At 39.4% G+C, this 25,955-nt stretch overlaps 1 protein-coding gene across 2 annotated transcripts in view; it reads left to right on the forward strand.

The window, feature by feature from the left end:
• The window catches only part of ZFPM2 (zinc finger protein, FOG family member 2), a 442,942-nt gene that overhangs the window by 10,108 nt on the left and 406,879 nt on the right, over positions 1–25,955 (forward strand). Inside the window, exon 2 of one of the 2 annotated variants that reach the window (XM_089517821.1) lies at positions 24,691–24,870. In XM_089517821.1, coding sequence (XP_089373947.1) covers positions 24,831–24,870 — 40 coding nt within the window. In that variant the 5' untranslated portion in view covers positions 24,691–24,830. Of the gene's footprint in view, positions 1–24,177; positions 24,871–25,955 lie in introns of those variants that run through there. The other variant, XM_089517822.1, reaches the window with a different exon arrangement.

Here is a 25,955-nt window from a genome sequence, read left to right on the forward strand (position 1 = left end):
GCATACATGACCTTCAAGTGTACATGTCAGAAATGAGTTGTAATGGTTTTTATCAGAATTTTCACTTGCTGGTATACTTCTTTTCATATGCATCTGGGATAACACTGTTGGCAAGAAATTTGCAGGAGAGAAGTCAGTAATGAGACTCCAGTAGCTTTAAATTGCCCAAAGCACACATTCTCCACAGTAGAAATTAACTGGTTATTTACAGCCACTCCATCTTCTTACTATATAGTAGTGTACAGTTTCTTTTACATGGGATATCACTTTACCCAGGGCCTTCTGCAGTCTTCTGCAGCTCTCAGATCTGAGTGTAAATATATTTTCTAAAGGCACTGCATACCTTGCCTTTTCTCAGAGCATCTTGGCAAGCACCAGGCTAAATGTTTTGTGACTGACCAGAAATTCTAGGCTTTGACTTGCCCCAGGAGACCATAGTATTTCATCTTCTGCAGGTATCCTTTTTCTTTTCTTTTTCTTTTAGCAAACTGTTGACATAGCCAAGAAGAACCCTGAAGGAAGCATGCGTCTTGATTTCTTATACTTCTAAAGGCAAGATGAAATTGAAAGGGTTTGCACTAGTGTTCGCTTCATAGAAGACTACTTATCATATTTCATTTCAGAGATTTGCAGAAGTCATATCCATGTCTAAAATCCCATGAAAACGTCTCTGAGCTTGAAAACTCCCCAGATATTCTGCAACTTCACAAAAATGCACATGTGATAGTGTGTCTTGTGCTATTTGTTGCAGTGGACTGACATTTTCCACTCTGGTGCATATTAGGCAATAGTGCCATATTTGTCCCATATTATTGTGATATTCAGTTTCTTGTGGATTCGCACTAGTCCACCGACCACCACTTTGAATAGCACTGTTTTATAGAAAATACATTTAGCATTCAGAGATCTGAAACCACATTACTAACCACATGGTAGACTAAAAACAAATTGTTTGCAAATAATGTTTGCCCTTTCCTGTATCTTTTATAGCTTTGTGGTTAATTTTTTTTTTAAAAAAAATGTCATGGTATTCATGAACTTGGTGTTATTATTCTTAGTAATTAATTTCTGGAGGCCAATAATTGAAATATAGGCATGAAGATCTATCTTTATAATGGTTGAAAACAGTTTTCAAAAAAATGCAACCCTTCTAACAGTGTTTTCTTCTGGAAAATTCAAGCAGCACTTGATGTAAAACAGAGCAACATAAAAACAATAGCCATCAAAATCATGTAGTGTATATATGATGTATAATCAGGTAGTGATGTTCATGAATGTCCTTTTTTGCTGTATAGACAGTAGAGATGGAAAATTATTCACAAATAATGAATTCCCTGGCCAAAAATGGGGTTTTCTGACACCCAGTCAGGAAGAATAACGCACAGAAAATAATTTTGCTCAGTTTTTGCTAGTATAAACTGTCTCAGGAAATTATTCTGCATATAAATATATGTGTGTTTTGTTTTTTTCTTGGTGGGGATTTTGGTATGAAAACATGGGTTTTGCAAAAAAAATTTTTAAAAAAACAACAACATGTTTTTCACTAAAACCTCATAGGTTTCCCCACCAGAAAATTTGTGCTTTTAATGCAAAACCCACGTGTTTCTGGAAGGAATAATTTTTTTTGCAGAAAATTGTGTTTTTGAAGTGAAAACATGTTTTTGTCCAAAGAAGCCACAGGTTTTTCTGAACAGAATGGTTTCCCAAAACTGGATTGTACAAATCCCAGGTGGAAAATGCACAGAAACATTCATTCTCACACAGTGATGAGAAAGTTGGTTAATTATTCCTCCTTACATAAATGGTAAGGACAAAACGGTAAAATATGTACATCTCTACCATACACAGCGAAATTATTATTATTATTATTAAACTTTATTTATATAGTGCTGTAGATTTACACATATATGCTCATCATACATTCTTGTTTACATGTGGGCTCCATATTGTTTGTACCATGGAAAGCAAGGTACAGTAGAATCCTAGAATAATAGACTTGCAAGAGACCTCAAAGACCATCCAGTGCAACCCCTGCCATGCCGGAATATACAGTCAAAGCACTCCTGACAGATGGCCATCTGTTAAAAATCTCCAAAGAGGGAGACTCCACCACTCTCTAAGGGAGTGTGTTCCAGTGTCAAACAGCTCTAACTGTCAGAAGGTTCCTCCTAATGTTTAGGTGGAATCTCTTTTCCTATAGCTTGCATCCATTGTTCCATGCTCTCTTCTCTGTAGCAGCAGAAAACAAGCTTGCTCCCTCCTCAGTATGACATCCCAACATGATATTTAAACAGGACTATCATATCACCTCTTAACCGTCTCTTCACCAGGCTAAACATACTCTGCTCCCTAAGTCATTCCTCATAGGACATGGTTTCCAGACCTTGCAATGGAAGTACTTGTACTTGAAGCTATTGCCATAGACTTTATACACAAAAGAAGTACAATCTATTAAGGGTGGAATGTAGACTAAATTAATTGCATATAGACACCAATGAAAATCCTTGGGGTTTCATATCTAACCTATAAGAATGATTTTAATGAGACCTTAATGTGTATCCCATTTAGTCCAGAATCCATTATGGCTGCTCTGTTGATAGAATAGTTTTCCCCCCAAGGGAACCAAGAGGGGGGTGCAGCTACTATACATTTCCTGCTCAGGTGGATAGGGAAATGATCCAGAACAGTTGGTGCCACAAATTCCTGGGTAACATTACCTCTATGTCCCAAAGGAGAGAAGAAAGGACAATGATCCATTGTGTCTGGGAGCTAGTAGGACACTAGATTTAGCCCTAGCTTTTCATAAAATGTACCCTAGTTATGCAGAAGATGTATGAATTGACCCTATTTTATATTTCACACATACATACAGTTTGGAATAAGAGCCCCTGCAGAACTGATTGTTAGAAGCAAAACATTTCTACAAAGATTGGCTGGGAAATAAATCACCTCTAATGAGGTTTTTTGAAATAATTTCCTTCCTAGATAACTCAAGCTCTACAAATGGAACATGTACCACATTTAGCAACCAAACAATAGTTCACATTGTCACTTATTCAGATTCTGCCATATTGCCAGATTATACAAGAAATCCCGTTTTGAATGTCCCAAATTTCCTGTTATTCAACAGCAGTGGAATTGGCTGCAGTTTTGTCAGCCTGACAACAGAACTCTGTTTGGGCATCAAGAGCAGGAGATGAAAATGGGGCCTGAGGCAAACATTCTGAGGAATTTACCACCTGGCACTGTGGCACCAACACTGTGACATCCTTCTTTGAAGCTTCATGGTATAAAGCACACAAGTGCAAAAAACTAATTCAATCAAAGAAAGAGATGGGCTTTTATATTTTTAAAACATTCCCATTTTGAGTTAACAATGAAAAAAAATGCCACAGAACAGGAAAAGCACCTGTCTGCACAATTGCTATTTTTATCAAAGTTGTGTATCCAAGTGAGATCTAAGCAGGCAAAGAGACCAAACTATTATTTATTTATTCCTCATCTTTCTGCATCACCTCCCAGCCCACAAGGCTTCCCAGGACAATGTATAAATACAAATAAGTAACACAATGCAAAGATAAAAAAATATTCAAAACACATTAAAATACTCTTTAAAGACTATGTTTTGCAATCTAAAAACAGTCCTCAGAAGATGGCAATAGCAACTGCATTGTGAACAAATCTTGCAAAGAAAACCCCATGATAGGGTCACTTTAGGGTCGCCATAGACTTGAAGGCACACAGTAACAACAACAAAATAAATAAATAAATAAATAAATAAATAAATAAATAAATAAATAAATAAATTTTTTATTTATATACCGCCCTTCCACAGATCAGGGCGGTTTACAACATTTTAAAAACAATACATTAAAACATCAGTATCATTACAATAGAAAACAGAAAAACAGAAAAAGCCCCGAGTTAGCCAGTCCCCTTGCCAGTGAAGAGGAAGGAGGTCCATAGGACATCTTAATCGGGGAATGCAATGCCAAAAAGGAAGGTCTTCAAATCCCTTTTAAATTGGGCCAGGGAGGTGGCCGAGCGGAGCTCTATGGGCAGCATATTCCAAAGGGCCGGGGCGGCGATGGAAAATGTCTTCCTGGTAGTGGAGACGAGCCTAGCCCCGGGAACCCTAAGTAGTTGCTGCCCAGATGTTCTGAGGGTGCGGGACGGAATGTATGGGGAGAGGCGGTCCTTCAGGTATCCTGGGCCCAAGCCATTTAGGGCTTTATAGGTCATCACCAACACCAAATCAAGGATAAAAATATTCAAAAACTCATGAAAATGCTCTTTAAATACTTTTTTTACAGTCTCAAAACAATCCTAAAATACAATTTTAGGAACAATGACTTTGGCTGAATCTGCATTGCATAAATAATGCAGTTTGACATAGCTTTAACTGCCATGGCTCAATGCTGTGGAATTCTGAGATTTCTAGTTTTAAGAGATATTTAGTCTTCCTTTCAGAGCGGTCTGGTGCCACAGCAGACTTCAAATCTCAGTATTCCTTAGGATGGAGCCATGATACTTAAAGCAGTGTCAAACTGCATTATTTATGCAGTGCCGATTCAGCCTTTGTTACTGAAGATTTGTAGAAGTTATGAAATACCTACAGTGTGAAGAACACAATTTACAGCAGGGATACCATTTACAACTGCAATGATTCTGGGGCCCAACCTTTTACTGCTGGGGTCTTCTGCTTGGGGAGCATCCACCCATTTGCAACTGGAAGGGACTGGAAGAATACTTTTGGTTTTGTAAAACAACTCTGTAAATGTTAAACGGTGCAGCAGGACCTGCAGCCCATTTAAAAGGTAGATGGCTTTCAGGAATGGCAACTGATCTTTTTCTTTAGCCAAAAAAGGGCAGTCCAGGAAATCAATGGCTGAAAAAAACAGAACTGGAAGCTGAATTGTGACCACTGAACTGCCTTGTGGTACACATATGCATATAATTCACTTAATATTTGGAAGAGATAGGTGAGAACTGACTCAGGCTGCATAAGCACTGAAGAATTAATGTTGATTAAGAGTCATGGCTCAATGCTATGGAATTTTGGGATTTGTAGCTTTGTGAGATATTTAGCCTTGTCTGTCAGAGAGCTCTGCTGCCACAACAAACTAATAAGTAAATAAATAATATTTTTCTGCCTCTCCCAGGTGGATCGAGGTGGGATTACAACCAATAAAATACATGCAAGCACATCAATCAAATACAATAACAATAATGCTTCAATTAAAAGCTAATTCTATCATAAAATAATGATAGCAAAAGTATATGAATTTATGAATATAAAACAATAAATCCCAGGTTTCCATAGGATGGAGCCATGATAGTTAAGGCAGTGTCAAACTGCATTAATTCTGCAGTGTGGGAGCAGCCTCAGTATTTGAGTTGTGAGATTCTGGGAGCTGTAGTCTGAAATATTAGCTTTTCCAAAAATCTGGTCCAAAGTGTTATTTTTATTTATTTATTTACATTCAGTGCAGAAGAGCAAAGATCAAGATAAGCTTTCCCCTCTTCCTTTCAGAGAGAAGTATTGTCTGTCTGGTATGCTCATCTTTCCTACCATTACTACCTTTCCAGCTTTCCATCGGATTGCTTATGAGGCACTGTTATTCCTTATGGGAACAGAAGTACATTTAAGAAGGCAGCATTTTTTTTTTAAAAAAAACCCTCTGTTGCAGCCCCCACAATAGCAGTTCTCAAGAAACATTTCTAAAAGCCCCCCTGGAGACATGGTTTTCTGTTGCAACTATTTCAACATTAACATATTTATTTAAACATTTATAGTACATCTTCAATACCAAAAAATCTCTTAACGTGATTTCCAGTCTATCAATAGAACACTGTTAACATGACACCTCAAAACACCATTAATAATCAATAAAATTCAGCTGCTTAAATATTCACCCTAATACAAATATTAAAATTCAGTAATACTCTCAGTAGGCACTGTTTTCACTCAGCAGCCCACTTTCAGAAAAAGGCCCAAAAACAGAACATTTATTGCCATTTCCTGTTTTTAGGATAACCTGTCTACAATATTTGAGTGTTATTAACACTTTCAGCAATTCCCCTGAGAAAGGGATTTCCAACTCAACTATTTTCATATCCTCCCTCCCTCCTGTTGTTTTCTGAAGTGATCTTATAATCTTCTTTGTTGACTCTGCGTTATATCTCCCTTCCCTGTTGATCCTTCTCCAGCTGCAGAAAGAAATATTTCATGTCCTTTCCCCAGTATTTACAGTGTTCTTGCTCCTGTCAGTATTATTTCTAGTTATAAGATCAGACAAATCATATATCTGCCTTTGCCTTTACAGCATTTCTTTATAGACCTGATGATGGGCTCATTGCTTCATGTTTATGTACAATACACAGTGTGTGTGTGTGTGTGTGTGTGTGTGTGTAGGTCTATGCTAAGCTGAAGGGCAAACAATAAAGGTGCCAACAAAATTAAGAATTACCGAATCATTCTTGCAGCAAAGACAGTAGAAAACCCACTGCTGAGAAATTTGAGAAATAGTTTTGACTTGCTATTTTGCCAGTAAATCTGGATGGAATCATTCTCTTTTTCTGACATTCCTTTCTGCCTCAAATCCGGGAAAGTCGCTGCCACCAGTCTGTAGCCCTGTCTACTGCCTTTCTGGCTTGTCAATTATATTTCTGTTGGAATGTGTCCCAGACACATTACACCCAACATGTAAATGTACAATATACACAGAAGGCCTAGACACAAGGGACATCATGGTAGGGTTGCTCTTTACTTGGGGAAGACCAGCTTTAGAACATGGACATGATTTAAATCAAATAACATAGGAAGCAAGAAAAGAAAGAGACTAGCTGAAGGAGGGAAGTTACAGTTAATAAATAAAAGACAGGGGCACTAGGGATTTTGCAGGCAATATTTGAGGAGAAACTACTGAATAAACTCAGAAGTGACATGGGATTGGGCAATATATGAATGTTTAGTTGATAATGAGGAAAATGAGAAAAGATGCCAAAAAATTAATTATTATTTGTTTTATTGATATCTCACCTTTCTCCAAGGCAGTGCATGTATTATCTTCCTCAAACTAATTCTGCTTAAAAGTGGTTAGATCTAATATACCTTAATGGTTGGAAGGCACTATGTGTTACTGATGTATGCTGTAGGCAGGTTTTATCTTATTTTTGATGATTATGTAAAGCTCTGTGCAAAATGCACGGTGCTATATAAATGATGATGATGATGATGATGATGATGATGATGATCATGATGATGATGCCAATTGGGCTTCTTTTAACAGAGTTGAATATGTGAGAATCCTAGATTGGTCCTTTAAGGTGAATGAAATCCCCACTCTTATCCTGAACAGACTGAAACCACTTTCCCCATCAGATGAAGCCCTTGTCTGCATTTCTCTAGAGAAAAGCTCTAGCATACAGTGTAAGAAATTGTGTCTATTTGCCTGAGTTGTCTATTTTTACATGGTTTTAGAAGATTAATATTTTGTCAAATAAAGGATTATTTAAATGTTATCACCCTTCTGTCATAAAATTTCGTATGGAAATATCCACCCTTGCAAATAACCCAGTAGCCTAAAAATTATTTTCAACCACCCCAACATATTTTACTTTGACTTGTGAAACATATGATCACATTTCTGCAGCGTGCATAGGAAATGGCCTAATATCAAATTAGACTACTAGCCCATGTAGCTAAGTATTGTCTTACTGGCAGTAATTTCCCTGGATCTCACATACAGATCATTCTCAACCCTTTGTGAAGATGCTATGACTGAACCTGGGAATTCTGGTATGAAAAGCATATACACTTGTTCCTCTCTTTACATGTACTTGGAGTCTCCTGTCTCGCTCTTCATGGGAGGGACAAGCAGGGTGGTGCATGCCCACACGCAGCCCCACGCATGTGCCTCAGGCATGCCCAACATTATTTTCAATGGGATTTGAATATTTGCAAGTCACCATTTTTCCAGGGGTGTCTGAAACAGATCCCCTGCAAATTGGGTGGGGCTACTGTACTCTTCTACTGAGTGATGACTGTTGACAAAATGATGATGATGATCAGAAGATATTTGTGTTCTATGATTGCAATATTTTAATTTTGATCCCTTCTTGGAAAATTGGATTAAGATTCTTTCTTTCCTCCTCCTCTTCCTCCCCCTTCCCCTCCTTCTTCTCCATCTTCCTCTTCCTCTTCTTCTTTTTTACTCTATATGTGCTACATAAGCATTGGCAATTGGGTGGGTCAGACTTCTTCTCCTGTTCCCTTATCTGTAGGTGTTCCCCAGGGCTCTGTTCTGGGTCCCCTTCGGTTTTCTCTCTACACACTGTCCTTAGGAAAACTCATTAGCTCTTTTGGTTTTTCCTACCACCTATATGCCAATGACACCCAGTTGTATCTTTCCACCCCTGACCTTTCTCCAAGGCTTGAACAGCAAGTCTCGTCTTGTCTCACAGCTGTCTCGCAGTGGATGAGCCATCTGAGTTTAAAGTCCTCCATGGATTGGCCCCCTCTTTACTTATCAGACCTTCTTTCTCCTCACCTTCCCACTCAGGCCCTCCATTCTAGTAGTCAAGGTCTGCTGTCTCAGCCCAGGATTTCCTTTGCCCCATCCCGGATTCGCCCCTTTTCACTTGCTGCCCCTCACTCCTGGAACCTTCTTCCGCCACAAGCAAGAGCCATCACTTCTTTAACGAGCTTCAAAACGGAATTGAAAACCATCCTGTTCAGAGAAGCCTTCCCAGGCATTGCATAATTGTCGCTTACTATTTGATGTTCTTTTGGTGCCTGTTTATCGAACCATTTCCTGTATTGCTATGTACTGTATATGTATTATCCTACTTGAGAGTATGTATTTTCCCTGGAAGAAGATTAACCATCCATTATGAAGCCAAGCCCTCCCTCCAGTCCATCTGCCTTTGTCCAGGCCTCGGAGGCAGAGAGGAACTGCTGGACCTCTTACCCTTTCCCTCCACCACTCCCTTCTCCTTTTGTGTCATGTCTTTTTAGATTGTAAGCCCGAGGGCAGGGAACCGTCTAATTAAAAAGATTGTATGTACAGCGCTGTGTAAATTTACAGCGCTTCATAAATAAAGGTTATAATAATAATAATAATAATAATAATAATAATAATACATTATGCCACAGCACTGCAAAAATGGTTTTGAAATATTAACATGTTAAAATGTATGCTGCAAAATGCCACAAGCAGGAGCAATTGATAAAAAGTAGGTAGCATTTCAGGGTGTATGTGCACACAGTTTGCATCTAGTAGATCATAAGGATTTGTTGGACATGTAGGAACAATGAAGACTACACACTGTGATCTGATTTTTTTTTCATTCAAGGGTATTTGCATAGCAGTTAGAGGCACTGGGCATTGGAAGAGTGAGATGCATATGCCTATGTAAGTAAGGATTTATTTAACATGTATTTTAAATAGTGCTGCAGTTCACCAGCTGTTTGACAGAGATTCAAACTCTGGGACACAAACTCCTTTAGGCTTGCAAGCTTCAATAGTATGCCCATCATATCCGATTTTAAAGAAAATGTCACTAGTCTAGCTGCTACTGTTTACAGATTTGCTTCAACTTTTTCTGCATCCACACTGCAGAGATAATCCAGTTTGACACTGCTTTAACTGAATGGCTCACTGCTGTGGAGTTCTGGGGTTTGCAGATTGTTGTGACACCAGAGCTCTCTGACAGAGAAGACTAAATGTCTCACAAATCTACAATTCACAGAATTCTATAGCACTGAGCCATGGCAGTTAAAGTGGTGTCAAACTGGATTGTTTCTTCAGCATGGATGTAGCCTTATTAGTCTGGGACTGGAATGTATCATAAAACAAGCATTGTTTATGCAACAACGACATGGGGTGGTGGTGGTGAAGACGTATCTTCAGCCCATTTTAAGACATTAAAATTAGCTTCACTGCTCATGTTTCTCATTAATCGAGTCTACAAGTAAGAGGCAGAGGTGTGTCAACTGGAATGCCTCAGTTAGTGCAGGCACAGTTGATGTAATTTTGCTTCTTCTTGACCAGTTTCATGCTATATTAGTTCAAAGATGTGGACAGGATCCATGAAGGGATGACACCTGCCTACCATATATTATGGTTGAACCTTCCCTGCACCTCTTCCCATCCCAAATATATATAGAGCTCTGGTGCCACAACAAACTACAAACCCCAGAATTCCATAGCATTGAGCCATGGCAGTTACAGTGGTGTCGAACTGGATTATCTCTGCAGTGCAAAGATATACACAGACACACCCACACACATTCACACATTTACATTATAGTATCCAGCAATGCTCAGGAGACCTATTCACCATAATTAATAATAATTCAGTTTTCAGTTGCATCTGCCCTTAAGGATGACTGTTTTACCCTATGGGTGCTCAAAAGCTCCTCATGCTGAGATTCAGTGTCAGTTTCTCTTGAGATAGTTTGCCTATCACAATCTGCCAAACACACTACTCAGAATGAATGAAAAAATAATTGGCGTGCCCCAGACTGCTCTACAAGTGAATTTTATGTGTGTCACATCACCTATATGTTAAATCAGACCATCTCAAGCAAGTTTAATAAAAAAAAATCTGTCCAATCATTTATGTATGATCTTATAAGAAACAGCAAATTGTGCTATGTTATTGACATAGGCCCCATACAGACAGGCCAAAATAAAGCTGCTTCGGGTCACTTTGGAGGCATGCTGTTTAAATGATGCATGCGTCCTAACCGGCTGGATGCCGCGCCAAAGCCACAATTCAGTACTAAGGACTGGAGCGCAGCTTTGGCACAACTTCTGGACTCTTAATACGCATGCATCATTTAAACAGCATGCCTCCAAAGTGACCCGAAGCAGCTTTATTTTGACCTGTCTGTATGGGGCCACATAGTAAGTGCAAATCTTTAAAAAAAAAAAAAACCCTAAAGTTTTCAACTCAACTCTTTATTTTTATTTTTTATTTTTTTTGAAGTGATGTGCTGTGCCACCCCAGGGTCCACAAGATGAATTTCATATACACCAGGTAGTCTCTATTTTATGGCAGACCATCCTAAACATAACTTCCAAACTGGATAAAAATCCATTCAGCAGTTTTTGTGTGATATGGTAACAAATAGAAAGAAATAGTTGTTGTTGAAATGCCATCATGTTTGCTTTTGACTTATGGTACCCTGTGAGACTGCCAAGAGACCCTACAGCTAACAGCCTTGTCTTGCAAAAGTCAAGGCCATGGCCTTCCTGAGTGAATATATCCACCTGTAATATGGTCTTCCTCGTTTCCCAATGCTTTCAAATATACTGATCATTTCATTTTTTCTAATTAACCACATCATCTCATAATATATCCAAAGTACAATAGCATCAGTTTAGTCATTTTGGTTTCTAGAGAGAGTTCAGGCATAATTTGCTCTTAGACTGATTTATTTGTCTTTTTGTCAATCCATAATACTTTCTTTAGCACAATATTTCAAATAGGTTGATTTTTTTCCCTTTCAGTTTTCTTCACTAACCATTTCACACCCATGTATAGAAATAAGAAATACTATTGCATGAATGATGCTGCCTTTGGTATTTAATTATACATCTTTGTACATGAGGATCTTATTTAGTTCCTTCATAGCTGCCCTTCTAAATATTAGTCTTCTGATTTCTTGATGCCAGTCTCAATTTTGATTGCTGACTGGGTCAAACTATATAAAATATTTAACAAATTCAATGTTTTCATAATCTAATTTAAAGTTATCCAAATCTTCTGTAGACATCATTTTATACTTCTTAATATTCAACTGTAACCCTGCTTTTGCACTTTCTTCCTTAACTTTCATCCATGTCTTTGCTTTTTTCTGCTAGTAATATGATCTCATCTAAATTAGTGAGTTTCTTCCTCCAGTTTTCACACCTCTTTCCTTCATGGCTAATCCAGCCTTCTGAATATGATCTGCATATAAATTAAACAGACAGGGTGAGAATTTGCACCATTATCTGATACTCTTGTCAGTTGGAAACCATTCTATTTTTTTCCATCCTAACCATGATCTTGTCCAGAGTATGACTGTCAAATATTGTGACACACCCATTTCTTGTTGACTAATCTGTGGCTTTCATGATCTATGCAATCAAAGGCTTTGCAAAATGAAGTATAGGTTGATTTTCTTCTGGAATTCTTTAGCATACTCCATTAACCACCATATGTTTGCAATATGATCTCCAATGACTTTTCCTTCTCTGAACCTAAATTGTACATTGCATTTTTAGCACTTTAAATATGGCAAAAAGTCATTCTTGTACAATCTTGAGGATGACTTTGCTTACATGGGAGATTAATTCAATAATCCAGTAGGGTGTTTTTTTGGTTTGTTTTTTTAATAATCCCGGTTATTTTCTTTCTTGGGAACTGGAATGTATATTGACCAATCCAATGTGTTGGTCATTGTTTGATTTTCCACATTTGTTGATAGATTTTTATAAGAATTTGGATGGATTATACATCTATAGCTTGAACAGCTCTATTAATATAACATCTGTCCCTGGTGATATATTTTTCTGAAGTACTTTGAGGGTAGCTTCCACTTCACTTTGTGAGTTTGTTATCAAACAGTTCTTCTCTGAAGGAATATGTCAACTTTTGTATATAGTTCTCCTGTTTATTGATTCAATCAGTTTTTATTTTGTCTTAATCATATAGTGGGTTCCCCTGTTGATCTTATAGCATCCTTACTCTTCATTCAGATTTCCCTGTGATTTTTCAGATCTTATAGAATGAGTCTCACCCTTTTGTCTTCTGTTTCATTGCATTGATCAGTGCTTTTGTCCTTATGTACAGGTTGCGTATGGAAAATGTTGTGGTCAAGATTCTGACCTTATTTCTGTACTCTTTTATGTTTGTTTGCTGCATGGTCTTAACTATTTGAAGAATTCATCTGCCATTCAGTGAGGCTTTTCTTTCTTTTTATCTTTAGGTAGTGTCTTTTTGCATTCTTTATTGACTGAGGCCTGAAATACATGGGCCAAAAGAAGCTGCTTCTGGCCGCTTTGAGGGCATGTCATGCATGCCCACAAAGCATCCAGTTCTTTGGGCTTCTAATCAATGAGTCTTAATAATGCAAATCTGTTATTTACATGGCCTTCAAACTGACATTGATTTAGCGTACCTTTTTAGCTCTACTGTAATGTTTGATATTAGTGATTCACGGTCTGTGCCACAATCTGCTCCTGGTTTTGTTTCTGCAGAGAAGGTGAACTTCTCCATCTTTTACTTCTAACTGGAGTGTCTATTTGTTTTCTAGATTGGCTATGAAGTTACACTCACATATACAGCCATCTGTTCCATTGTTTGAAGAATGTATTTGCAATGAACAAAATGTTGCCTTCACAGATGTTGAAAAGAAAAAAAGAATATTTTAAGTGTCAATTGTGCTTTAAATTATTTTAACTGTGTTTCCAAGAGAATTGTGGATTAATAGTTTTTTAAATTTTTGTAGACATAATTTTTGCTGTACTTTTTTGGGTTCTGTGAAATGAGAAAGGTGGGATATAAATGAAATAAATAATTAAATAAGTTTCATGGGAACTCCACTATAGTGGTTTGTGTGTGGGAGTATGACTCTTGAGACTAGGGTGCAAATCTCCGTTCAGCCAGGGAAACCCACTGACTGACTTTGGGCAAGTCACACTCTCTCAGCCTCAGAGGAAGGCAAAGGTAATCCCCCTCTGAACAAATTTTGCTATGTAAAACCACATGATAGGCTTGCTATAGGGTTGTCATAAATTGGAAATGACTTGAAGGCACAAAGCAATAACACTGCAGCCATGCTTCCTCTTCCCCAATTGGGTCCAAGGTGGCTTTCAGAATAGTAAATTTAAAACATTTACAATGTTGCAGTTGCCCACCTCCTCAAAAACAATGCAGTCAGAATTATGTTTTAAAATTACTAGTCTTTTGATACCAAAGAAAACTTCTCACAAGCACCATTACAGTGTGTGTGTGTGTGTGTGTGTGTGTGTGTATGAGAGAGGGAGAGAGAGAGAGAAAGAGAGAGAGAGCATTCTCCAGGTGATCTATAGCTATTGGGACAGGACTGATCTGCCAAAAGAAGAGTTTGCAAGTTACTTTTTAGAGTTTGAGTAGCATAGTGTTTTGTTTTGTTTTTAATTTAATTTCTATATTGTTTAGTGTCTTTCAGTCTGGTAGGGTCTCTAAGAAGATGTACATCAGATCAAAACAGATAAAAATAATACAAATATTATTCACAAACAACCCAAACAATTTTTTAAAAAACCAGTTTGAGACACACATACACAAGTAAAGTATGTCTTACAGTATTTTGCATGTTATTTTATTTTAGTGTAAACTATTTTTTTAAAAAAAAATGCTATGGTATTATATGTGGAGAAAATCATTTTTCAAAAAACGCTCAAGCTTCTAAAAAGAAGTATAAAAATGCAAGAAAACCACCCCCATTTCAAAGCTAGCAAGTCTTTAGTGAGCTCAAAATAGGTCAATGAGATTTGAATCATGAATTCTCACTTTACAAAATATTATACAACCAAATCCCAAGTGAATAAATCATCAGCTCTATGGTTCTCACATTAATCCATATTGATATTTTCTCTACTTATTATTTCTGGGGGCTTTTCCTAGCAATAACTAGCCAATACCTACAGCAGTGGCAACTGACAGTTGTATTTGGTCTCTATTAAAACCATTAATTGATCTATGACCACCTAGCTTTCAACCAAGGATACACAAACCAGGATCCTATTGAGTCAAAGACCTCACACAATAAACTATAGTTCACAGCTTTAATATTTTCATTGCTTGTTCAATGAGGCATTGCTGCAGGCACAATATCAAATGCAGTAATGCAGTGTTGCTACATCTTTAGGGCATTCTGCTCTGCCAGCACTGGATCTTGGCCAAAGCTATAAAGAAGTACTAAAAAAATCCATGGATATGGAGGGCCAATTGTATTTCATTGCTGATATAAGTCATTCAAATATTGTTATAAACTGAGTAAAAGCCAAGCTGGCTGAGAGATTCCGGAAGTAACAGACCAAAAGTGTAATTTTCTGAATTCTGTGCAGGGTAGGTTATGCTTTGCATTTGTCAGACTACTGGTCTATTTGGTCCACCTTAGCCTACTTGAGGTGGTAACTGCTGTCCAAGGTTTAATTTGCAAGACATGTTGAAGAAAAAATTGCTCGGGTTTACGCTGGCTTGGATGCTGTAGTTTACACAGGTCCAGTGGATGTAATCCTGTTACCTGCTTGTTCTGTTTTATTGCATAAATTTCAGTTTGTGATGATGTGGACAGAATCCTTGGAGAAGTGAGGGCCAACATGTGCATACTGGATCCTTGCCCTTTCTGCCTCCTAAAAGTTCCTAAAGGGGCACTGGCCAAGTGAGTAAGGGGAGTGGTTAATGCCTCACTGTAGCAAGGCAGGTTTCCATCCTGCCTAAAAAAGGCTGTGGTGAGGCCATTACTAAAAAAGATATTCTGGATCCTGCCATCCTGGCTAACTATTAGCCAGTCTCTGATATTCCATTCTTGGGCAAGGTTCTGGAATGATTGGTGGCCTCCCATCTCCAAGGGTTTCTGGATGAAACGGATTATCTAGATCCATTTCAATCTGGCTTCAGACCTGGCTATGGTGCAGAGACAGCTTTGGTCACCTTGGTGGATGACCTCTGTAGGGAACTGGACAGGGGAAGTGTGACTCTGTTGCTTCTCCTGGATCTCTCAGTGGCTTTTGATACCATCAACCATAGCATCCTTCTAAGCCACCTCTCTGGGATAGGACTTAGGGGCACTGTTATGCAGTGCTTCTGGTCTTTGTTGTAGGGGTGGACTCAGAAGGTGGCGTTGGAGGACACCTATACAACTCCGTGGCCACTGGCCTGTGGAGTCCCACAGGGGTCCCCCATGTTATTTAACATCTACATGAAACTGCTGGGAGAGGTCACATAATGTATTTCATCTTTTAGATATAATGGACTAGACCCAGACATAGCCATGCATGTCTAGGTGCTCATTGTGACTGACAATGCACACGACAGCATTTAGTGGGTCATAACAGTGACCAGAAAATCAAAGTAAGTGAAAGTGTAATTGCATAAATGGAACAAGTGGTGTTTATAGAATGAAATCTATTCTTACAGCTCTGGTATGAAACTGTTGAGAAGTATTGCTTTTGTTGTTGTGTGCCTTCAAGTTGCTTCTGACTTATGGTGACCCTAAGGTGATCCTATCATGGGGTTTTCTTGGTAAGATTTCTTTAGAGGCGGTTTGCCATTGCCTTCTCCTGAAGCTGAGAGAGTCACCCAGTGAGTTTCATGACCAAGCTGGGAATTGAACCCTGGTCTCCAGAGCCATAGTCCAACACTTAAACCACTATGCCATGCTGGTTCTCAGAAGTATTACTACTGGGACAGTAAAAAACATTCACAATGACATGTAATAGCAATGTTGTTCTGGATGTGCTTTTAGTCAGCTAACCAGTAATCAAATGGTAATTTTGCCTGCATGCTTTCTGAGCCTATTTGATTTTCTATATTCATGCTAATGTTGTCCTAAGATTAAAATTCATGCCTCATTGTGTCACGCATAGATGACAGAGGATCATTCTGCATCTGTTGTCTAGATTACTGGATCCAGGGAAAACAAGCTCACTTGCCCTGAAATCACCCTTGGAGTGGTGTGGTTGCTGCATTCCTTCATGTGTGTTTGTGTTTGTGTGTGGCATTGTCTACAAAACTATACACTTTAAAAATCTACTTACTTTTCCCCCTAAGCATTACATTCAAAGGTATCGATCAAAACCTTTTTCTGCAGTATGGTTTAGTGGCTAGAATGAAGATCCTGGATGGTTCAAAGCATTAATTTTTATACTGATCACTTTTCACTATTTTTGAAAACTGATAGCTTGAAAAGTCATTACGTCATTAGGCTGGCCTGTTTCATCATGGTCTGAAGTGAAATGTTTCAGAGAGCCTGCTGATGGAAAGATGGAATACAAATGTAATAAATAACCTAAATACGAAAATTGTCACATTCTAGACTTTAATGCATGATGACAAGTGTGCCAGAAATAGCAACTCCCAGGTTCCTTAGGAGGGAGAAGAAACTTGAGAGCATTTCTGAGGTTTGTCTCTCTAGGTATCCAAGCCATTTGTTGTGTTTGGACCTTTCGTTACCTTTCTAGTCATTTGACCTTCACAGGCAGGAATAGTTTTGGCTCTTTCCTCTCAAAGCAAACCCAATAGAACCTTTAGTGTGGCAAACAGAAATTGCTGAAGGCTTCTCCCCTGCTTTCTTTCTTACAGATTGTGTTACACAAAGAGCAGGATATGGGTTAATGTAAGAAGAGTTTTGCCAATCCTTAGGAGTTGAATGCTAAGCAGTGGTTTCCTTTATTGCAGATCTGAAAGACATAAGAATCTTCTAAGTGTTAGAACTGGTAATACAAATATGTATATGAAAGGCGGCATATATAACTGAACAGATTTTTAAACCCTACATTATGTGCAGTGCAACCTATGTGCCACCACTGAAAATGAAGAATTAATTAATTGCTATGTACAGTGTTTCAATCCTGGTATTTTTACCATCTTCAAATGCTTTGGACAAAGGAGAAGAGCTCTTCAGATCTGTAGATGGCACCAAACTAAGCAAAGCTGTTAATATGTAAGAAGACAAAACAGGAGAACAGAGTTAAAATGAAGAAAATGTGTTTAAAGGTCACATACATGTAAAGTTCTGCATTTAGGCATGACTAATTAGTTGCACAAATACAGGATGGTGGAATCTGCCTTGATAGTACTATATGTAAAAAGAAAATAAAGATCTAGGGGTTTTAGCAGTACACCAAGTAATAACGAGTCACTAATACAAAGCAGCATCTAAAAGGCTTAATGCAATTCTAGACTCTGTAAACAGCAGAATAGTGTCCAGATTATGAAAAGCAATGCTACTTTGGTTGGTCAGACTTAATGTAGTAAGCAAGAATCACTGAAGAATCTCCCTTGCTTCTTCCCTTATAGGGTGTTAACATTGGAGTTCTGTGAATTTTTGGATAATTAAAAAAAAAAAACCAGACAGAAATTGACAAACAGATGTTTGTTTGTTTGAAAAAGATGGAATTCTGTACCTGGAAAAGAGTAAAAAAACAGTGACATAATAACCATCTCCAAATATATGAAGAGCTGTCGGAGGCCTACATGGTGCAAATTTGTTTACTGTTGTTCCTAAAGGTATTATACATATCACTGGGCTCAAATGCCAACAGAAATAATTTTCACTAAAGAGGAAGAGCTTCCTAATGGGAATGAGCTGTTCTAAAGTGTAATAAACTGTCTTGGAAGTACTCTTTTTCATTTAGAAATTTTTAAGCCTAGGCTGGATGGCCATCAATCGAAGATGCTATAAGTGTGGATTTCTCACATCAGTAAGGGACTAAATTTTGCTAAATTTTGAGGTGCCTTCCAGCTTTTTAAAGTGTTCAAAGACACACACACACACACACACACACACACACACACACACACACACACGAGAACAGTGTTTTACAGAAGTCTAATATAGTACCAATACCACATGACTGAAATACTATATATACTGGTTCTAAATTCAGCTGTTAGTCCAGGAAGAATAGTCCAAATAAGTCAGTGGGAACTTGGTAAATCAACATATGTAAAGCTAAGTTTCACTGAGTCAACCTGTCCACTCTGGTTGAGACTAACAATTGAATTTTGGCCTTAATTTTTCAATTTACGATACTTTATTTTTTCTGCTAAAATTATTGTTATTTTAAGGACATTAACTGAAAATACAGATAAAAATGATATTTTTACTGTGAATGTTCTGTTAGGCATTCTGAAACCTTGCACACCTGTATGTTAAACTAGCTTGATGTAAATAATATTGTTGCTGAATAATTTGTGAAGAGGAAATATTCAATAAAGACCACACAAACTGCCCCTTATGCTTTAAGAATGTATATAGTTACATATAATGAAAATTGATAGTGGCAGGGTTGTGAATGACCCTCAAGTTAAATGCTTCCCATGGAAAATAAATGAACAGCAGATAAATTTGATGAGGACCATAACCTCTTCATGGATAATTTATAATGGAACAATTTTTTAAAATAAACTATGCACAACAAATAATTTGAATATCTGGGATCTGTGAGCACACTTACAGTGCTGAGTTCTAGATTATAGAGTTTTGTGATCAAGCTCTCCATTCTAGGGTGCTATCAAAATGCTTATCATTTTATGCTTTAGGAGTACCACCTTTGAATGAGAGCTTGGTGAGAAATGTTTTAAATAAATGAATACCATCTTCCTAACGGGTTGATTATGTTTGGAGAGAAGCACTGTAATCTGTCTGAAGGTTTAAAGGATAGGAGAGAAGGTTGAGATTGAGATAGTCCACTTTTTCTCTTCAGTAGATGTTCTCAACTATGAGGTAGCCCCTGAATTCACCTACAGCTGCTTCTGTCTCCAACACTTGCTGGATGGAGAAACCTGTATTTATTGACTGGAAATCAAACAACTGGCATTTGTAATGTGAGCCAGCGCTTGAATCCACCTGTTGGTGGAGGGACTCTTTTTGTCTTTCTTTTATATTTGTGTTTTAGGTATCCTAGATTGTGAGTCCTTGGCCAAGGATTTGCCTTTTTAACTGTGTAAAAATGTATTGAAATGCTAAAACAAAGTACTGTGACAAATAATAACTGAATACGTTTAATTCCTAATGGCAATTATACAAACTGAACACAAAGCTAAAACTTCCCATCTCCCAATAAGTATGTACATATATCTTTATGTCACCTTTTGGCTTCTGGTGACTCCATAACGTTCATAAGATTTTCTTAGACAAGGAATACTCAGTTTTCCCAGTTCCTTCCTCTGAAATATAGTCTACATCACCTGGTATTTGCAGTACTAACCAGGTCTGACCCTGCTAAGCTTCCAGATCAGACCTGATCTAGTGCCTTTAGAGTTTTTAGCCTGCTATTTATCTGTTATTCAGGATTTGTCAAAAGTGTGCTGGGAACAGGGCACAGAATACTCATTTCCTTGTCTCCCTAAAACAATTGCAATGAAGTAATTAGTGGATTAAGAAGATCAAAGCCCAGAACCTTTCTGTTAAGAGAATCCATCCATTGGACACTCTTAATTAATCTCATCTATCATTGTGAAAATAATAATAAATCCAGAATATAGAGTATTAAAATGGCTGTCTTCTGCCAAGAAAACTTTTATTATTGAGTAGGCTAAAAATATAATAAATATTTATCACACAGTTATAGACACAGTCCTCCTTAACTTCATGTATAGTTGGTCGTCCTTATCCACTGACTTTTTATCCACAGATTTAAGCATCCACAGCTTGAAAATATTTAAAAAAATATATAAATTCCAAAACAAAAACCCTGATTTTGCCATTTTATATAAGGAACTCCATTTTACTATGGCATTGTGTTTACTGGCACTTCAGCATCCACATATTTTGGTATTCATGGGGGAGTTCTGGAACCAAATCCCAGCAGACACCAAGGGACCACTGTATTTGAAAAGTGATGAGGTTTAAGAGCTCAACTTTCCTGAGATGCCATAAAATAATTTTCAGAGCTCCACCAGTTATTATTTCACCCTTGAATAATGATATTTTCATACTTAACACCAAGAAATCTAACATCTTATTCTTGTTTTACTAGGCTTCATTTTATGAAGCTAAGATTGTTGTCTAATTTTCTCTCCAAAGTAGGTGAAGCAGCTGCAAGAACTGCAGAGATCCATGTATGAAGAATTATGGAACACAGGAGAATATATTTATACTTAAAAATTTTTAGCACTTGAATGTAAAGTTCATTCTTGCTGAAGCAGAAGAACCTACATTGGGGAGAAAAAGCTTTGAATTTTTTTTTTATTTTTTTGTAATGAAATGGTTCTCTTACAGGTTTAATCCTGCATTCTCTACTGAACACCAATTGCCCATGTTACCATTCCTTTCTTATAATCCTCCACTTAATTCTTTGCATTGTCCTACAGTCCTAAAGTCTATAGAATGCTGTTGTTTGTTCTTGTAAATCTTCAAATAGTTTTCCACTTATGGTAACTCTAAGTGAACTTATCATGGGGTTTTCTTGCAAGATTTATTCAGAGGACGTTTGCCACTGCCTTCTCCTGAGGCGGAGAGTATGTGACTCACCCAAGGCCATCCAGTGGGTTTCACGGCCGAGTAGAGAATCAAGCCCTGGTCTCCAGTCATAGTCCAACACTCAAATCAGTATGCCACATTGGCTCTATAAAGTATTATCCAAAATCCACAAAACAGTGATTGGGCCAAAAAAAATTGCACAAAATACACATTGCAAACTTTTGAAGCCAGCATAGTTATAGTAGTTTGGACACTGAGAGATTGGGATGCAAGTCCTAGCTTTGCCATGGAAACCCACTGGGTGACTTTGGGCAAGTCACACTCTGGCAACCTCAGAGGATGGCAAAAGCAAAACCCCTTCTGAAGAAAGCTGCTAAGAAAATCCCATGGTAGGTTGAAGGCACACACCAACAACAGGGACATCCCTGGATTTGTTTTCTATAAAGAATACATAGTTTTTGTTTAAACCCAGGCTACCACCAGCCACAAGAGCCAGCATGGCATAGTCGTTTGAGTGTTGGACTATGAATCTGGAGACGAGGGTTCAATTCACCACTTAGCTATAAAACTCACTGGGTGACCTTGGGCAAGCCACACTCCCTCAGCCTCAGAGGCTGGCAAAGGCAAACCTCCTCTGAACAAACCCTGCCAAGAAAACTCCAGGTTAGGTTCACTTTATGGTTGCCATAAGCCAATAGAACTGTAGAAACAGGTTTCGTTCTGTAAACACCACTTGCTCTTTTTGTACAATTATTTTGTTGTTGTTGTTAACCACCCTTGAATGTGTCTTGATTGATGGTGACCCTGTGGATGAGACATCTCCAAGACCCCCTGTCCTCCACTGCTCTGCTTAGGTCCTGTAAACTCATACCCATGTTTTCCTTAACAGAGTCCTTACATCTGGCATGTGGCCTTCCTCTCTTCCTACTTCCCTCCACCTTTCCCAGCATTATTGTCTTTTCCAATGAGTCATGCCTTCTCATGATATGTCCAAAATATGGCAGCCTCAGCTTTGGACTCTATCACATGGGAGGCAAGCGCCTGCATCCCATGAATAAATGGCCATTAAACCCCTAAATATCCCATGAATATACTGCAAGAGCAGGATTGTGAATAAAGCAACAAAATTGCACCGCTTTTCATTCAAGAGAAAATCCCGTGAATGAAAAGTGGTGCAAATTTGCCACTTTATTCATGGGATAATGCTGGGATAATGGCAACATTGTGTGAAAACAACCCCACTCTTGCAGGACATTCACGGATTTAATGGCTGTTTATTCACAGGATGCAGGCCTTTGTCTCCCGTGTGATAAAGTCCTAAATTGTCTTGGCTTCAATGGAAAGTTTGGGCTTAATTTGTTTGAGGACCCATTTGTTTGTCTTTTTGGCTGTCCATGGGATCCTCAGCACTCTTCTCCAGCTCCACATCTTGAATGAATGGATTGTACAATTATACTTACACTTATTTTGTTGCTGTTAGGACCGACGAACTGCTGTCCCGTGTGTTGTCAGTCACAGTGAACACCTTGAAGTGGACAGCTAGGTCTGGGTCTCTAGCCCATTGTATCTAAACAGCCAGGACGCAACTCTGAAGGAAAATCTATTTTCCTCAAGACTCTGGCAGGAGAGTCACTCATGAGGGCAGCCATTTGCTCGCCCGAGGGACCAAACTTAGGCGGCATCCACACTGGAGAAATAACCCAGTTTGGCACCACTTTAACTCTTTCTGGCTCAAGGCTATGAAATTCTGGGAGTTGGAGTTTGTTGTGGGCCGGGCCTCTGTGGGAAAGAGGATGCTGGACTAGACAGGGCCCAAAAAGTGGATGGTGAGGGAATAAAGTCTGACCCACTCTCTTTATAGCCTTTTCCTCTGTCTCTCTTTTCCCCTCAGTCTGAGGAAGAGTGACAGTGGTGCCAGCGCTAGTGAAGGCACCACAGAAAAAGAGAAAAGAAGGCAGGCAGAGAGGAGAAAGAGGGAGAAGAGAGGAGAGGAGAGGAGGAGAGGAGAGGAAGCATGCTCACTTCTCTCCTGCCTCCTCCTCCCTCTTGCCACTCTCTTTTTTCTCCCTTCTTCCTTCCCTCACTCCTTTATTTGTTTAATTTTTTTGCACTTTCTCCTTCCCACAACCTACACATGCACACCAATCCCCCTCTCCTTTTTCTTCCTCCCTCCTTTATTCTTTTGCACTTTCCCCCTCCCTCTCTCAACTCTCCCCCTCCCAAGACACACAAACCCCAATTTTCCCTCTCTCTTTTGTCCCTCCTGCCCTCCCTTCTTCATTTTTTGCACTTTCTCCCTCTCTCTCAACTCTCCCCTCCCAACACACACACACACACACACAAACCATTTTTCCTTTTTCTGTCCCTCCCTCCCTTCTTCCTTATATCTTTTTATTTTGCATTTCCCCCTCACTCTCTCACCCCCTTTTACAAAACACACACACTCCAATTTTCCCTCTCTTCCCCCCTCTTCCCCTTCTTTTTTCTTTCTCTCTCACTCTTTCACCTCTCCCCCCTACAACTCACACACTTCAATTTCTCCTCTTCTATTTTCTCCCTCCTTCCTTCATTTTTGCACCTTCTCCCTCCTTCCCCCCTCCCACCACACGCACCCATTCCCACTGTTCTATTTCCTTCTCTCCCTCCTTGCTTTTGCACTTTTTCCCTCCCTCTCTTAACTCTCCCCCTCCCACAACACACACACACAAGGCACACCTCGACATTCCCTCTTCTATTTGATCCCTCCCTCCTTCATTTTTTGGCACTTTCTCCCTCACTCCTTCAACTCTCCCCTCCCAAGGCACACACGCTCTTTGGTCCATCCCTCCTTCCCTCTTTCCCTCCATCATTTTTCACTTTCTCCCTCACTCTCTCACAACACTCCCCTCTTTCTTTTGTCCCTCCCTCCTTCACTTTTTGCATTTTCTCCCTCATTCCTTCAACTCCCCCTCCCAAGACACACACTCCGATCCCCCCTCTTTTGTCGCTCCCTCCCTCCTTCCCTCCCTCCTTCATTTTACACTTTCTCCCTCACTCCTTCCACGCTCCCTCTTCCCAGGCTCACACAAATTTTCTTCTCTTTTGTCCCTCCCTCCTTCACTTTTTGCACTTTCTCCCTCACTCCTTGCAACTATCCCCTCCCAAGGCACAGACACACTGCAGTGTCTCCCTCTCTCTTTGGTCCCTCCCTCCCTCCCCTTCTTCCCTCCCACCTTCATTTTGCACTTTCTCCCTCACTCCATCAACTCTCCCCCTCCCACAACACCAACACAACAGATCCCCAATTTCCCCTCTTCCTCCTCCCCTCCTTCCTCTCTCTCTCTCTCCTTTCCTTCCTTCCCTCCTTCTCCTGTCATCTCCCCTCGTGGGCACGTTGACTCGCTTGCTCCCTTCCCTCCCTGGTGCTCTTTCTTTTCCTCTCCCTCCCTCCTTCTTCCCTCTCTCTCTCTCTCTTCCTGCCACCTACTTACCTTACCCCCCCCCCTTTTCCACACTCCCAGTGCACCTGAAACAAGATCAGCCCCAGCATCGCCAGCGCCAAGGAACCAGAAGCCAAAGCAGCCAAAGCAGCAGCAGCAGAAGCAGCAGCCTCCTCCTCTGCCTCTTCCTCCTGCTGCTGCTTCATCCGGGGCAACCAGCAATGTCCCGAAGGAAACAGAGCAAGCCCCGGCAGATTAAACGTAAGTACCTCCCCCCCCCAACATTTTACACCTCCAGGGGATGATGGGCTTTTTATTCCAAAGGGAGCTGGGGTGTGTTGATTCCTCTTCTCTCTCAAATAGTAGCAATACATGCATTGTACTTATTTGCAGATGTAGACACTATAGCTATATATTTTAATAGCAATGCATACATTGTATTTATTTGCAAATGTAGACACTGTATCTATATATTTTAAACAGAGACATTGTAAATATATATATATATATATATATATATATATATAGAGAGAGAGAGAGAGAGAGAGAGAGCGCCTTACAGGGCTGGTGAAAGTAGCAATAGCTCCAGGTCCGAGTTTGGATTCGATCCTCCTCCAACTCCTCCTCCTCCTTGTTGTTGTTGTTGTTCTTGGAGGGTGTTTCCTCCCCACTTAAGAAGAAAGGTGTGGGGTTGTGTGACTCTTGTGTATGTATGTGTTGTGTTTTTGGGTGGGACAAGCCAAACTGCCTGCCCCTTCTCTTTCTGTCCCCATTTCCTTCCCCCTTAGGAGGAAGAAGAAGAAGAAGAAGAAGAAGGGGAAAGGTGTGTGTGTGTTTGCTTTGTGTATATGTGTGTGTGTGTTGTGTGCTTTTTGGTGGGATACAAACAAAATTACCTCTCTTTTTTCTCCCTTCTATCTCTCTTTCCTCTCCACTTAAGAAGAAGAAAAAGAAAGGGAAAGCTCTGTGTGTGTGTGTTGTGTCTCTGTGCTTTTTTCTTTTTTGAGGTGGGGTGGGGACAAGCAAGACTGCCTCTCCTCTTTCTCTTTCTGTCCCTATTTCCTCCCCACTTAAGAAGAAGAAGAAAGGTGTTTGTTTGTGTATCTCTGGTGTGTGTGTTTGTGTTTTGGGGGGGCAAGTAAAACTGCCTCTTCTTCTTCTATCCCTATTTCCTAACCACTTAACAACAACAAGAAGAGAAATGATGCCTCTCTTTTGTGTGTGTGTGTTTGGGGGGTGCAAGCAAAACTGCCTTCCCTTCTTCTCCTCCTCAAATAAGAAAGTAATACAGTACTGAATACGTTTTAGACTTCTTCTTCTCTTTCTCTTTCCTTCCAACTTAAGAA

Source organism: Sceloporus occidentalis, unplaced genomic scaffold (assembly GCF_023333645.1).
Source record: "Sceloporus occidentalis isolate IW3139 unplaced genomic scaffold, rSceOcc1.0.p SCAF_3, whole genome shotgun sequence".
NCBI classification, from domain to species: domain Eukaryota; kingdom Metazoa; phylum Chordata; class Lepidosauria; order Squamata; family Phrynosomatidae; genus Sceloporus; species Sceloporus occidentalis.